At 41.4% G+C, this 16,590-nt stretch overlaps 1 protein-coding gene across 7 annotated transcripts in view; it reads left to right on the plus strand.

Annotated features, from left to right (window-relative positions):
• The first annotated feature begins 579 nt into the window (after nt 1-579).
• The window catches only part of CCDC62 (coiled-coil domain containing 62), a 34,905-nt gene continuing 18,894 nt past the window's right edge, over nt 580-16,590 (plus strand). For 2 of the 7 annotated variants that reach the window (XM_031442585.2, XM_031442586.2), the window contains exons 1-6: nt 986-1,179; nt 3,952-4,144; nt 6,483-6,649; nt 9,658-9,759; nt 11,228-11,399; nt 13,140-13,241. In XM_031442585.2, the coding sequence (XP_031298445.1) occupies nt 1,144-1,179; nt 3,952-4,144; nt 6,483-6,649; nt 9,658-9,759; nt 11,228-11,399; nt 13,140-13,241 (772 nt within the window). In that variant the 5' untranslated portion in view covers nt 986-1,143. Of the gene's footprint in view, nt 766-985; nt 1,180-3,399; nt 5,232-5,359; nt 5,430-6,482; nt 6,650-9,657; nt 9,760-11,227; nt 11,400-13,139; nt 13,242-16,590 lie in introns of those variants that run through there. The other 5 variants (XM_031442589.2, XM_031442587.2, XM_064481265.1 and 2 more) reach the window with 5 other exon arrangements.

The raw sequence follows: 16,590 nt of genomic DNA on the forward strand, positions 1-16,590 counted from the left end.
CAAGACTTCCTGCATAGTCATCTACTGATAGCCTGTTTTTAACAACAAATTTTAGTCAACATTTGCTTTCTTGATTTTAAATTCTAAGGCATTGTCTTGCCAGTTTTCCTGAACATAAGCCTCTGCTAAGGAGGTAAGTGTCACTCAAGTCAGTAAAATTTCGAAGTAAGAAATTTTGTTTATCCATTATCAGATTGTCTCTTATGAACACAGGGGCATGTTTTGCTAATTCACAGTCAACCAAAATGTAAAGTTGAAATATGATTAAGAGTGGTTATTTGTCTCAGCAGGAATGCCATCTGAGGGGTTAAGCAGTAGGGGCTGGGCGAACAGGGATTAAATGTGATAAGCATCTTTTCATGGTCCAGTTCAGTTCCCATATAACGAGTAAAAGGGTGACTATGAAACAACCCGTGAAACAACCTTAGATTAACCCAGAATGAAGCGCCAAGAGCTTGTTCAAGCTTGTGCAAGAGCTACATCAGGAGTCCCCCCGCCGCCAACCCCCCCCCCCTTTTTTTTATCTGATTCCTACTTTAGAGCTGTCTGCTGGGATGGCCAGGGCTGGCGTCTACCCCCATCTGTTTGCTGTTTGCACGCCAGGTCCCGTTCTCAGTAAGGGTGTACACAGCAGCTAACGAGACCGAGCCCACAGTTCAGGAGGGAAAGACGGGAAATCATTCAGCGAGCAACTCGTGGTAAACCTGGGTGACGGTAAAGAACGGTTCTACAGCCGTCCCTTGGCTTCATCATCTCTGTGTGACGGTAAAGAACCGGTTCTTTGCCGACGGAGGGCAATGGCTTTCTCAGCGCCAGACCAACCATTCGAGAGCCCGCGGCCGGGATCTGCGAGAACAAAACGCCGAGGGGAGGGAGATGGAGCGGGTGGTCGCGCGGCCGCGGGGGTGTCGCGAGAGCCGCCGGGGTGTCGCGAGAGCAGGGGCGGCCCCTCGGCGACGCCGTAGGCCGGGCGGGCCGGGCGCGCTCCGCTGGGCCGGCGGTTTGGGTGGGCTTGCTTGGGCCGGCGAGGGCGCGGGGCTCCGGGGCTCGGGGCTCGCCCCGCCGCTCCGGGCAGGCGCGCCGATGGCGTTTCTGAGGTGACGCTGCGCACACCGGCTCTCTCCGGGGGCGGAGGAAACACCTATGAACCCTTCGGCCTCCTTCCTGGCCGGGCGCCAGGTGAGCGGCCGCCGCCCCGCGCCCCCCACCCGCCGCGGGCTCGCCGTGTCCGCCGGCGCGTCCCGGGGCGAGAGGAGCGCAGACCTCCGGGGCGACGTGCACTGGGGCCGAACGCGGCTGGTTTTTCAGGAACTGTTTCTGCTCAGAATTTAAAACAGTCCCCAGGACGGCGAAGAGAAATGGAGCGTCACATCCGTTTCCTTTACCTTAATAAAAACTTGCTGTTCAGCCCCGGCGCCAAGTCGAGTGGCGACTCCTGGGTGCTCCCTTTTTAACGATAAGGATGGGTGTTTGTAGAGTTGCTCCCCACCTCTCTTCCTGTCTTTAATTCGCTTCCCAGTGACCTGCGAGTGGAGGAGCTCTCTTATAAGCCGTTTTACCGAGAAGTCTTGGAAGTAAAGTTGCCCAAGATTTGCATTTATCGGTATAGAATGAGAGGAACGTGTTTGGTATTTTTGGCCCTTTGCTTGTTTTCCTACATTAGAATATGTGCTCCTTCCCGGCGGTCTCATTGCTGTCTCCCCAGCCACTTGGTTGAGTGAATGACTGGCTTTCCCAAAGACTGGAATTCAAGTCTTGTCGCTTGGAATCTGTCGACTTCAAATTCCATTTTCTTTTTTTTTTTTTTAATTTAAGTATAGTCAGTTTATAATGTGTCGGCCTCTGTGTACAGCACGATGCTTCAGTCATACATGAATATACATATATTCATTTTCATATTCTTTTCACCGTGAGCTACTACAAGATATCGAATATAGTTCCCTGTGCTATATGGTATAAACTTGTTTATCTGTTTTATCTATACCAGTCAGTATCTGCAAATCTGGAACTCCAAATTTATCCCCCCCCCCCAGTAACCGTAAGTTTGTTTTCTATGTTTGTGAGTCTGTTTCTGGTTTATATGTAAGTTCATTTGTGTGTGTGTGTGTTTTTAGATTCCAGATATGAGTGATATATGGTATCAAATTCCATGTTCTGTGTTTAGTGACTAGTACTAGTAATTAGCAGTGATTCACTGGTCATTATTTACAAATCTTATTTTTTCAGAAAGCAGTAATAATGTGTACATGGGCCTCTGGTGAACTTTAAACTACTGTCTTTAGGATGGAATTCTTAAAGTAACACTTTTAGTGTTATTTTTTAATTGAAGTATAGTTGATTTAAATATTGCATTAGTTTCAGATGTACAGCTTAGTGATTCAGCTTGTTTTTAGTTTATTTCATAGATGGGGACAGTACCATACTTCGGAATGTGACTTACACTCTTAATATAATAAAATAATAATAATAATAGCTAATGTTTTTTGATAGCTTATGATGAAAAATTACTTTAAGGCAGGGCAAGAAAAATTTAACATAAAATATTCTTTGCCATTTGAGCCACTACCTCCTCTCCGTTAGTGTGCTTTTTGCATCTGCATTATACCTTAACTAGATCCCTCTAGAAGACATAGGAATGCCTGCTTTCCAAAAAAAAAAAAAAAAAAAAAAATTTTCTCCTGGTGCTGCCAAGATTACGCTTTAGGAGATAACATTCCTTTCTCAATCCTGTAAGGGATCATGAATACCCACTACTCACCTGTATGTGCAGATCTGACTGCGTAAAGGTCAATATGGCATTTTGACCCTTTATCTTGAAAACACATGTAACTGTGCTTTGACCTCTTATGGGCAGAACAGCCCTCAGAGCTTTTTGAAAGACTGTGTCCCAGGTTATAATCCTCAGGTTGGCTGGAATAAAAATTTCCATTCTTTCTTAGATTGACAATTTATTAACTTTTTATCAACACTTACTGTGGTGCCAAGTACTGTGAAGTGCTTCACAGAGCTTATCTTGCTTAGTCCACACAACTCTAAGAAGTTAAAATGCTGTTGTTACCATTTTACAGGCAAGGAAACCAAGGCTTAAGGAAGTTAAGTAACTTGCCTAAGGTCTTAGAGCCACTGAGTGGCTAATTCTAGATTCCCGCTTTGGTCAGACCAACTTCACTGCACCAGATTTTAAAATGATGTATACTTAAAAGGATTATTATAGATAGTTTTGTTGGGCATGAAGATGGCATCGTTATAAAAAATGTTCACTTTTAGCAGTGCATACTGGAGTGTCTAAGAGTGAAATGTATTTTTTATCAATTTCTTTTATCAAAAGAAAAAGGAAAATTGAAACAGATATAGCAAAATCTTGATAGTGGTTAATGAGAGTTTATTGTACTGTTCTCCTGTCTTCTGTGTATATCTGAAATTTTTCCTTTACAAAATTTGTTTTTTAGTAGATATGTTAAGTTTGGACCAGTCACAATATTAAATTGTTTTTGGTAGGTTGAGTGTATCCAGATGAGTTAGATGTTAGGAGAACTGTTTACATTTAAACAGTAATTATTTCCTGTTTCCCTTGCTTTCAATTGCTCTAGAATTGCTGGGGCCAACTGAGGGATAATATTGACTGATAAAAGGAAGGGGTTGACTGCAAAGAAAAAATGCAGAAATGGGTTTATTTGTGGTTGAACAGTGAAGGTTTTGCAAATGGCCCCACTTTTTAGGAGTAATGTGTATGGTGCCACAGAACACAATAGAGGTAGAGTGCCCAGTAGGCGTGAACTTGTTCTCAGTATGTATAATTTTGATGCCATGTTATAATCAGTGAATGAAACGTAGTTGGTGTTACCACCTTGAATTGCCAGCAGAAGAAGACATGATTGTTTGGGAAATATGCTTTGGCTGATTTATGCTGATAAGTTTTATTTTGACTTCAAGCCACTTTTCTGTGTTTAGAACATCGGGTCAGAAGTTGAGATTTCCACTATCGAGAAACAGCGGAAAGAGCTGCAGCTGCTCATTGGAGAATTAAAAGATCGGGACAAAGAGCTCAATGATATGGTCGCAGTACATCAGAGACAACTTCTTTCATGGGAAGAGGATCGGCAGAAAGTGTTGACTTTGGAAGAACGTTGCAGCAAACTAGAAGGTCAGGCACCTGCAAATTAGACACCACACACTTGTATCTGCCAGCACATTAAAAGGGCTCGCGGGGAGGATAGAAAAGGGACATCTCAAAGCAGCCCCTGCTGTCCTGGAGTTTAGTGTAATTGAAGATTGGGGGGCTTCAGGAACACTCACAACGGATCAGACAAACACAATGTGCATGAAAGTAGGGCACACAAAGTACTTAACTACAGAAAGAGTGCTGGGGAGAGTTCTAATCACCATGGGGTGTCAAAAGTAACCTGAAGGAAATGAGTTTTGAGCCGAGAATCTGAATAAAGATGCCACAGGGCTAGCCATTTCTCTTGGACTTAACCCAGAGATTTTAAACTTTTGGTGCTGAACCTGATCTTAAGTGCCTAAAACAGTCATCTTTTGGCATTACAGCAGCCTCAAAAATGGTTTGCAGAAATTTCCTTTACCATATTTTATCCATCATCTCTTTGGTGCTGCCCTAAAGTCTGAGTGTTCTGTTGACACTACACGAATACTAGAATGTACTAGAGGGGAAAATACTAGGTCTGTTTAGTGGAAAGATAACCATAGAGCCCTCCTTTTTTACTTACATTACACAAAGGCTTCTGTAAATGTGACAGTCTCAATATATGTCACTTTTCCATTTCTTTGGTCACCATCTGATTTTACTCTGACCATACCCACCCACGCGTATATATACATAAACGCAGTGTTTAATTTGATTGTATGCTAGATGGATGATAATATATAATTAACATCTCTTTTATAGACATGGTAAAGAACAAAGATAACAGATTATATACAAGCATACCTTGTTTTATTGTGCTTTGCAGATAAGACTTTTTATAGAAATTGAGGGTTTGTGGCAACCCTGCACGGAGCAAGTCGATCAATGCCATTTTTCCAACAGCATTTGCTCATTTTGTGTCTCTGGGTCACATTTTGGTAATTCTCACAATATTTCTAGCTTTTCCATTATTACTGTATTTGGTATGGTGATGTGTGATCAGCAATCTTTGATGTTACTACTATGACTCACTGAAGGCTCAGATGATGGTTAGCATTTCCTAGCAATCAAGTATTCTCAAGTTAAGGTATGTATATTGTGTTTTAGATATAATGTTGTTGCACACAACAAGTACTGAAAACATAAATTTCGTATGCACTGGGAGACCAAGAAGCCTGTGTGACTTGCTTTATTGTGATACTCGTTTTATTGCAGTCGTCTGGAACTGAACCACAGTATCTCTGCAGTCTGCCTGCATAGCCATCGGAATCTGGATTTAAAATGAGTAAGACACTTGAATAGGCATTTCATGGAAAACTGAATGGCCAATAAATATACAGAAAGCTTCTTGTTCTCGTTAGTAATTAGGGAAATGCAAATTAAAACCATAATGAGACCTTTTTACACTTACCAGGCTGGCCAAAAACATCAGGTATTGGTAGAAGTGTGGCACAAGAGAAGGCTCATTCACTGCTGGTGGGAGTGTCAGTTTGTCCATCTACTTTGGAAAATTATTTGACAATTCTTGTAAAGCTGAAGATATACATAATTTGGGGCCAGTGTTTCCACTTCTAGGAAGCCAGCTCACACTTCGGTATACACATGATTACCTAAGGGTCTTGTTAATGTGTAGATTATGATACATGCAGTAGGCCTGGGGCCTAAGAGCCTGCATTTCTAACAAGTTCCCAGGTGATGTCAGTGCTGCTGGTCCAAGGGCCACATTTTGAGTGTCAAGGCTCTAGAGAAACTCTTACAGAAATGCATGTACAAGAATATTAACAGCAACACTGTTCAGAATAGCTGCGAAGTGGAAACAGTTCAAATGACCATCAATAGTGGAATGTATAAATAGATTCTGGCATAATCATATAGTGAGATATTAAGTAATGATGACAGAGCACAAAGGAGAGATGCCCACAGCCACATGGATACATCTCAGGATCATAATCTTAAGGGGAGAAAAAGCAAGCAGAAGAATTCATAGAGTACAATTCCATTTACATATGGTTCAAATTAAACTATTTTTAGGGATGTGGTCATAGGTAGTAAAACGATAATAAAAAACAAGGAAATGATTAAGATCAGGACGCTGGTTGGGAAGGTGGGAAGTTGGAGAGACTGTTCAGGATTTGACATAGAGGGACTTCTGGACTGCTAATAGTATTCTATTTCTTGACTAGGGTATGGTAGCATGCATTTTGAAGTAAAAACTTTGAAAAGAAGAATTATCCTTTAAAAAATTCTTTGGCACACTTTTTTAACCTTGTGTTTGAAAATAATTCATTTTCAACTTCAGATCTGACCACAAATAAGTTATTGATGACATTTCCCTCAGGTGAACTACATAAAAGAACTGAAATAATCAGGTCACTCACAAAGAAAGTAAAAACCCTTGAATCTAACCAGATTGAATGTCAAACTGCTCTTCAAAAGACTCAGCTACAGCTTCAGGAAATGGCTCAAAAGGCAACCCACTCTGCTCTCCTCTCTGAGGACCTTGAGGTTGGTTTTATTTTAAGATAAACTTTGGTAGCCCAAATTCTGTTTCAGTTATTGAAAAATTAGATTTGAATGTTTCCGTTCAAAATGCATGTGTGTGTACAGATGGCCAGTAGGCACAGGAAAAGATGCTCAACATCACTAAATATCAGAGAAATGCAAATCAAAACTACAATGAGGAGCTACTATATATAAAATAGATAAACAGTAAGTTTCTACTGTGTAGTGCAGGGAAACTGTATTCAATATCTTGCAGTAACCAAAATGGAAAAGAATATGAAAAGGAATGTGTATATGTACATGTATGACTGAAATATTATGCTGTACACCAGAAATTTACAAAACATTGTAAACTGACTATACGTCAATAAAAAAAAATAAAAATAAATTTTTAAAAAACTACAATGAGGTATCACCTCACACCAGTCAGAATGGCCGTCATTAAAAGGTCCACAAACAATAAATGCTAGAGAGGGTGTAGAGAAAAGGGAACCCTCCTACACTGTTGATGGGAATGTAAATTGGTGCAGACACTATGGAAAACAGTATGGAGATTCCTTAAGAAACTAAAAATAGATTTACTGTATGATCCAGCAATCCCACTCCTGGGCATATATCCAGAAAAGACAAAAACTCTAATTCGAAAGGATGCATATACCCCAGTGTTCACAGCAGCACTATTTACAATAGTCAAGACATGGAAACAACCTAAATGTCCATCAACAGATGGTTGGATAAAGAAGATACATATATATATACATACACACACACAATAGGATACTACTCAGCCATAAAAAAGATGAAATAATGCCATTTGCAGGAACATGGATGGACCTAGAGATTATCAAATTAAATGATGTAAGTCAGAAAGAGACAGACAAATATCATATCACTTATACGTGGAATCTAAAAAAAAAAATGATACAAAGGAACTTACTTACAAAACAGAAAAAGACTTACAGACATAGAAAACCAACTTATGGTTACCAGAGGGGAAAGCGGGAAGGGGAGGGATAAATGAGGAGTTTAGGATTAGGAGATACAAACTACTATATAGAAAATAAAGTCCTAATGTATAGCCCAGGGAACTACCTTCAATATCTGGTAAAAACCTTTTCTAGCTGTGGGGCCATTTGGTTTAGTAGCATCTATCATTTTATCAACAATGGGTTATTTTAGAAAATCTTTCTCAGGCTCTGAGATCAATATCAAGTAGCTTCAAATTATGCTAAGTCTGCTCTGATAAAAAAACAAGATCTACATCGTGTTAGTGGCACATTGGGAATAAAATCTGTAAGAGTGACTTTTCAGTTTTCAGTTCTAAATGGTGAGTCATCAGACATTTTTTGAGCCCATGCTTTTTGAGGGGCACAAAGGGGAAGCCGTCTTTTGTTTGTTATGGTCTTCATGTTTCATAATGATACTCAGTCTAGATCTTGGTGACTACAGTGAGTCTTAGTAATTCGTAGTAATAGTGCAGACCTTATTTCATGTCTTTTTTTTTCAGATGACTATTTTGGACAGTTTCTAACTATAAAATAAGTAAAAACTATTCTGGAGTCTCTTGATACGTTGAACTAAAAAATGGAATTGTTAGTCAGCTTGGGCTGCCGTAACAAAACACCATGGACTGGGAGCTTAAGCAACAGGGTTTTCTTTCCTCACAGTTCTGGAGGCTAGGAGCCCAAGATCAAGGTGCCGACACGGTCAGGTTCTGGTGAGGGCAGTCTTCTCGATTTGTAGATGGTCACCTCCTTACTGCGTCCCCCTGTGGCAGAGGGAGAGACAGTAGGTGAGCAAGCTCTCTGGTGTCTTTCCTTAAGAGGACGCTAATCCCATCCTGAGAGCCCCACTCTCGTGACCTCGTCAAAACCTAATTATCTCCCAAAGGCCCCACCTCCAAATACCATCACATCAGAGGTTAGGGCTTCAACATAGGCCTTTGAGGGGGTGTAATTCAGTCCATAGCAGGAAGGGTTTTATTTTTTTTTTATAATTAGTAAACTTTATTTTTTTTAAAGCCGTTTTATGTTCATAGCAAAATTGCATGAAAAGTACAGATTTCTCATAGACCCCCTGCACCCTCCCCCACCAGCCTCCTACATGTGGACTCTGCACCACAGTAGTACATTTACTGCAATCAGTGAATCTATGTTGACACATCATTGTCACCCAAAGCCCGTAGTTTACCTTACAGTTCATTCTTTGTGTTGTGTGTTCTGTGGGACTTGACAAGCAATGGTCTGTACCTGCCATTGCAGTGTCATACAGGATAGTTTCACTACTAAAAACCCTCTCTGCTCCATCCCTCTCTCCCACAACCCCTGGCAACCACTGATCTCTTTACCGTCCCCATACTTGGGCCTTTTCCAGAATGTCGCATAGTTGGAATCACAGAGTGTATAGCCTGTTCAGATTGGCTTCTTTCACTCAGTAGTAATGCATTTCAGTTTCCTCCATGAAGATCTCTTTTAAGAAACTGGATTATCCCTTTTTTCCCAACTAATAAACACATCATGCACACAATACTTACATCAAATATAGATCTGTGGTTTAAAAACAACCCTGGTAAGTGGGAATACCTCAATAAAAATACCCTAGTATGAAGTTACTCACCAGAGTTTAAAAAAAAAATGCACTGCAGTTCACTAATGCTACTTTATTTCAGCAAAGGAAATCTGTTACTACTCCAGTTTTCATTCCTTCATTCCTGGTCTTCTTTCTTGCCAACCTAGGATTACACATAAAAGACATTAGGAAATAGACATGTTTATAAACATAATTGCTAGAATTCAGTAAAGCAAACACAGTACTGAAAGATAATGGGGAAATAGGTATTTGTGTTCCTTTCTGATGACTGCTTACTTCGCCTGCTTGGTTACTAAAAAAAAGTTAAATAAACAAAGAAAAAAAAAACAAAACAGAAGAGTGAGCACAGATTGTGGCAGGTGAGAGTAATGACAGCTTTTAAATGAATGACTCAGTTAGTATTTTATGTTGTTCCCTCATAGACCAGAAATGAAAATCTCAGCAACACATTAGTGGAACTTTCTGCTCAGGTGGGACAGTTACAAGCTCGGGAACAGGCTCTCACCACCATGATTAAGCTCAAGGTAACTCAGAATAACCTGTACCCACCCCCATTTGCCAGGGCACTCTGCAGTTTATAAAGCAGAGTCACTTACATTGTCGGACAGCATCTCGGACAGGTGGAGCTGTCAGCGTTGCTCTCTTTTTGTAAACTCTGGCTGAAGGGAACAAGTGAAAAATGATGCCCCCACATCCCTGATGGAGGAGGCAGGACTCACCCGTGGGGCGCGCCACCGTCTAGCAGGCCTGGGTGAGCTCGCTTGCCTCTGAGGTATCCATTACTAGGTCTCCTAAAGTCATTGCTACTCAGAGTGCTTGTGAAACTTTTCTTCATGGAGGGGAAACCTTAGCCACCAAGCAGTTGAATTAGCCACTCACATGGTGGATAAACAGTCTCTTCTGCTGTAACACATGCACTCGTGTGACAACAGGTGAAGAGGGGACACGCGTACTAATTCATAGGTGATTTTCCCAGGACATTAATTTTTTGAGTGGTTCATAAAATTAAAGAGAAAATATTAAAATCTATAGAATTGTCTTTAATCAAATAATGACCAGTTTTGTGGCTTTAACAGCCCCTACGGTTTCCATCGCAGCAAACCCACTGGCAAAGCTGAGGGTACTAGTGAAGGTGCTGAAAAGGACTGCCAGACTGATGTGTCTGCAGGGGCATTTGCTAAACTGTGTTCGTTTATGTAATAGGATGACTTTTTTGCTGCTGGTCTGATCACAAAGTTGCATCGGTGATTGAATGGTCTGCCCCAACCCCGTTTTTCCCCCTAGTGTGAGATATGCAGACTGAGGTTTTTTAGGAACGCATATATGACGCTATAGCAGACACCCTTGTCCTGCTTAAGCAAGAGTAAAACTTGCTAATAAAAATTATTCCATGTGACAGGGGGGTACTTTTACTTACTATTTTTACACTTGCAGGTATTATTTGAATTGCTTTTCAAAAAGCACTTACCTTTTGTGTAATTAAAACAATCACGTCAACAAGAAGAGGTTCTGGTTTGGGTAGGTTTGGGATGAGGTCTTGGATTCTGTCATTGTAACACACTGGAAAGAAGGGGGGTGCTGCCGGATTCATCTGAAATCCAGTGAATAAGCCCCCCTCGAGGGCCGCCATCCCTCCCACTGCTGTTACAGCCTCACGGGTAACCCAGTGGTCTGGTTCTAAACTTCTTGAGAACTTGTGCTGCGGTGTGCGTGCGTGGTGTCAGGGGCCAGCCGGCTGGGTTCACCTCAGCGCTCCGTCACTAACTAGTCGTGTCATAGTGGCCGACTGACTGTCCACTTCTCTGTCACGGAGGGATGACAGTAGCCCCTGCCTCAGAGAGTTGCTATGAGGATTAAGTGAGTCAACACACGGAAAGTGTGCTTGGTATGAAGCCGGGCACACAAATGAGATCCTAATAAATGTAGTCTTTTCATACTGATTAGTTGGAATTTAAAGATCTTTCATAACAGTTTTTCAAATTCGGTTTTTAGGACAAAGATATCATTGAGGCAGTCAATCACATTGCTGACTGTTCGGGTAAATTTAAATTGTTGGAGCACGCTTTACGTGACGCTAAGATGGTGGAGACTTGCATTGTGAAAGAAAAGCAAGATTACAAGCAGAAATTGAAGGTACTTAAGGTTGAAGTCAATAAACTGAAAGGTAAGGGAGAGGCATACACTTGGGCTTTTTCTCTTTGGAATATATCTCTTCATTTAGGTTTGCTTAATCTTACGACCAAGAGGAGATTGCTGGCTTCAGGTCCTACCACAAAATGTTCATTTCATTTGTATAGAGTTATGCTGCAATTTTTGTGTGGCGAGAGAAATAACAGAGTTGAGGGAAGCTGCCTAACACATTCTATTTTTAAAGTAATCCTGCCTTGGCTGCACCAGTTAGCTGTTGCTGCTCTAGGCTTCGTAGCAACCGGTGCCAGTGTCTCAGTGGCCTGCGCCCGTGAGCACTTGATAAACGCCCGTATCCGGAAGCCAGATGGCTGAACCCAGAGTCAACCACTGGAGAAACATCCTCTGCCCCTTTGTGGGAGGAAGGCAGGGAAGGAGTAGCAGTTGCCAATAATCACACAAACTACCAGAGTGGCTTTTTGGTGCATGTTCTAATTAATTAATTTATTTGTTGAAGTATAGTCAGTTCATGTTTTTATTTTTGAAAATTCCTTTCACGTCCTCCTGTTCTATATTCCCACTCTCACAGTAACTCTGTGATTCATTTTTCTATTACCCGAAGTTTTATAATGAAACGAAGGCTGGGTGTGCCCAGTAGGTTAGTTAGTGCCAGGTATTGAATATGCATCTAGGTGATGGCGAGCAAATTTACATTTGTCTCCAGGTGGTGTGGAGGTAGGCCCCCTTTGCTCTGCACCCAGAGTGTCCCGTTTATGAGTGGTCATCACGTTAGACATGACGACTGGCTCCCACTGTGGAACAGACAGCCTTAGGATGCCAGGGCCGGGCTTGGCTGCAGTGACTCTGCCTCCGTCCCTAGTCGGGGGCCTCGCGAGGCAACGAGCTGCCGTTCAAACTGTGAAAGGTTTAATTTCAAAGATTCCACCTCTTAAAAGTCTTGTTATGATACCATGACTTGTGGCAAATCATAACTGTGCCTCCACTTGTAGCTTCAGCTAAAAACCATAATCTTACTGGAAGCCCCTTGACAGTAGGGGCGGACTCTGTCTTCTCTCTTTTGCACCTACAGTTAATAACACAGCCCCTGGGTTACGCTGTAGGCTTTCAATAAATATTTATTGAATGCTCTGTAAGGTAAGATAAAAAGTAAGAAATCTGTTATATCAGTTTATATGCCTTTTTATAAATTCAATATTTATTTTTTAAAAAAAGTAATAGATCGTGGACTAGAGAGTGAGGGAAACAGACTGATTTAATGTGGGTGCCCTGGGAAGGCGTCTTTGAGGAAACCCTTTGAGCTGAATCTTGGCTGACGGGAGCTGGGCCAAGACCTGCCAGGTGGAAGCAGCCGCAAATGCCAAAGTCCTGGGGTGCATTTTGAGGCGGGGACAAGTTCAAGGAATGAAATGAAAGGAGGGAGAGTGGCCAGCAGGGCCAGGCCATGCAGGGCTTCCATCCTGAGTGTAGTACGAGGGCTTCTAACAGAGAAGCTCACAGATGGCCCTGATGCTCTGTGGGCAGGAGGCTGCAATGGGAGAGGCACAGTTCGGGCGGGGAGACAGTGGAAGCCTTGGCCAGGGTCACTGCCCAGGATGCCATGAGATGTTGGATGTGGGGCGTATTTTGGCTATAGAGCCAACCGGACTTCATGTGAATTGGAAGAGGGTGCCGGGGACATGAAGGGTATCCATAGTGTGTGTGCTTCTAGGAATTACTATTTATTTGAGGACTTTTTTTTTTTCTTCTATTTGTGAAGAGGATCTAAATGAAAAGACAACAGAAAATAATGAGCAACGAGAAGAGATCATTCGCCTCAAGCAAGAGAAGAGTTACCTGCATGATGAACTGGTTTTTACTGGTAAAAATAGATAATTAGTTTAAGTGATTGAATAGTTATATATTTGTAACCTGAACTTTCTATGATACTACCATGACAGCCTAAAGGAATTGTACCTCCCTCAAAGCAGTTTATTTGTTTAATTGATTTTCACACCTTTTGAGAAATGAGGAGGGACCAGGCAGGGAACTTTAAAGCTGTTATGCCTCCTGGTTAACTCTGTTACCACTTCTTTAAAATGAGGAGCTAAGGGGTGGGTATAGCTCAGTGGTAGAGCACATGCTTAGCACGCACAAGGTCCTGGGTTCAAGCTGCAGTACCTCCATTAAAAAAAAATTAATAAATAAACCTAATTGCCCCCCCAAAAAAACCCCAAAATTGAAAATGAGGAGCTATTGTCCCTTCTAGGTTTCTTTTTTTTTTTAATTGAGTTATAGTCCGTTTACAATGTTGTGTCAGTTTTTGGTGTGCAGCACAATTCTTCAGTCATACATGAATATACATATATTCATTTCCATATTCTTTTTCACTGTGAGCTACTACAAGATATTGAATATATTTCCCTGTGCTATACGGTATAAACTTGTTTATCTATTTTACATATAGCTGTCAGTATCTGCAAATCTCGAACTCCCAGTTTATTCCTTCCCACCCCCGTCCCTTCTAGTTCGAGTGTGTGACTATACATGTCACTAGAAACAAAATACTTGTGCTTAAAAATTAATTAAGGAAGACTCTTATGAGCTAAAGAAGGAAGGATGTTTATACTTTTGCAAACACTAGATTAAAAACTAGGAATTCAGCATTTTTCCAGTTTGGCAAATAGATCACCTGTAATTATTACAGTTGGAAAAACAATCATGTGTTTTGTTACATCAGTATGTCCCTAAAATAAAAAAATTTCGGAAATTAATTTTCATGATTTAAAAGCAAGTTTGTCAATAAGGCTTAACTCAGGCCCCCTTCTGATAAACATAAACATTGCACTCCATCCCCCGTCCACATTCGCCCACACTCTAACCCCTGCCCACCCCAGTGTGTCAGAGTTTCCACTACCGAAGCCTCTCCTTTCTCCACTCCCAAAATTAAGAATCACCAATATAGAGCTATTATCTATATATGGGCCAGCTGAGAAGATTTTATTAGACTTTAATTTTGGTAGTTTGTGTTAAGAAAATCATAGATTTGGAAGTAAAGTTCCAAATAGAAATGAAATTAACATTTTAATTTAGGGTCTACTCATACCTACCCTCAGTGTCCTTCCTTCTAGAAGGAGAATATATTTCTGTAAGTTAAAGGGCAAAATCCAGTATTATATTAAATTTTTTTCAAATAAAATGGAATTCTTAAGTTTTATCCTGTGATTAAAGTTGGGGAAATGCAGTTTTCTACCACTAGAGGGCAATATTTCATTATTTCTAGGATTGCTTTCTCAATAATCTCATGCTGCTAAAGATAACGCGTATAAAGATATTTGCGTATATATACATATGCATAAAGACATATATATGTATTTGTAGCTTTACAGTTGAATTCAGACTGTCTTTGGATCAGCACTTGTGTACCAGGCACTCTGCTAGTGGCTAAGAAGCTCAGAGGCCCACAGAGAGTGTGGTGCTATACAAATGCTATGAATAAAATGCTGTGGGAGGTCAGAGGAAGGAAAAAAATTTATAGGGTATTTTGATAGTCTCAGCTCTTTTTGATTCATCTATTTTTACTCATACGTTCTCTTATGTATTACTAGGTAAGGTGTATGGAATTTGTTAGATCCATTTTGTGAAATGATTTTTTTTACCATCTCCTGAGCTGATTCCTTAAACATCTTTTCTTCTCATCCCACTGGCTCAGAACAAATTTTGTGTGTCTAAATTACAAAAGTGACTTAAGCCTAAAAATAATTTTTAAATGATACTCTTTTGTCAGGTGCCTTGGCTAAAAATGAACACATTTTATTTGAAGTTGGAAGAGGTCTTTAAAATGTACTTTTAAATTTAAAACTTTTTTTTCTCTTGTTGAAGATGAAGTTCTTCACATAAGCTCAGAGATGTGTTTCATTTGTTTGCACATGCCGCTCATAAGAAGTTTGCAAATAAAACGATACTAGTTTGCCTGTGTGTGGGCCTGAGAGTTCGGCAGCGAGGCCCCCGGAGACTGAGTGGCTTGCCGCAGGTCTCCCAGGCGGTCAGAGGCACAGAGGCTTGGCCGGATTTGGCAGGTCCAGACTTGCAGTTCCCTTTCCTTTGTGCTGTCTTTCCTGGGCTGCCTGCTCAGGCAGGCGTCAGCAGAGAGTTCCACACCTCTCTGTTTTCTGCGACCAACTTGTGACAATAGGCGGTCTCATTTCACTTTCATCCCCCACCCTGATAACCCAGCCATGTGGGAAAATACCAGATCTAAGGAAACGTTTCTATTTTATGCAACAGTAGATTATTCTAAAGTCAGACTAAGGCAACACTCAAATATAGTTAAAATTACCCTTGAGCTCCAAATAAAGTAGTTGGCTTTTGTGTAGGAGCCGTGCTGTGTCTGAAACAAGCGTCTCCAAACACCGGAGATGCACCCAGCCTGTCGGGATGCTGTTAGCACGAGAGGCGGGTGGGACTGAGGGCAGCGCTGTGGGCATCACTTCCGCTGTGAAAGGAGCTGCCTTCCCTTTTTTATTGTTTTCTTTGTGCACAGCATTGAATTCATATAAACTAAATGTGGCTCCACATAAATAATGCAAGTCCACTAGCTTTATAGGCCTCTGTTATGGCGTTGACTCATCTAATGCAAAGAAATAAATTCCGAATCGAACAGAAGAGACGTAGTAGTTTAAGCTGACACCACAGCGTTCACTCTGCCTTTGTGTACGAGGGTTGCCCTTAAAAGTAAGGTGCTGCTGCGGACCCTGCTGGAAGGGCTGAGCGTCAGCGTGTTTGGGGAGGAAGCGGTGGCTTTTCACAGGCCCCTCCTCATGCTTCTCTCCTCCTGGTCCCCGTGACCACCAGCAAACACTCTGCAAAAACGCTGCTGAGGCGGTGTCACCATCTCCAGCAAAGCTCATGCCTCTTGTCCTTAAACACTTTCTGTGATGTTCCAAGTGTGAAGTGATAATGATAAATATCTGTATTCTTTTTCATCCATGAGAAAAATGACGTGTGGAAAAGGTGCTTTATTAAAAAACCATAGATTTAGATTGCAACTAATTGATTTACTCAGAACCGATTCATGTAACTAGATGGTCATTTTATGCATGTAGTTTCAACTTCTTATAAGATAGTGCATTTTTCAGGGGAAGGGTATAGCTCAGAGGTAGAATGCATGCTTAGCATGTACCAGGTCCTGGGTTCAATCCCTAGTACCTCTATCAAATAAACAGATAGGT

The sequence above is a fragment of the Camelus dromedarius genome, chromosome 31 (genome assembly GCF_036321535.1).
Source record: "Camelus dromedarius isolate mCamDro1 chromosome 31, mCamDro1.pat, whole genome shotgun sequence".
NCBI classification, from domain to species: domain Eukaryota; kingdom Metazoa; phylum Chordata; class Mammalia; order Artiodactyla; family Camelidae; genus Camelus; species Camelus dromedarius.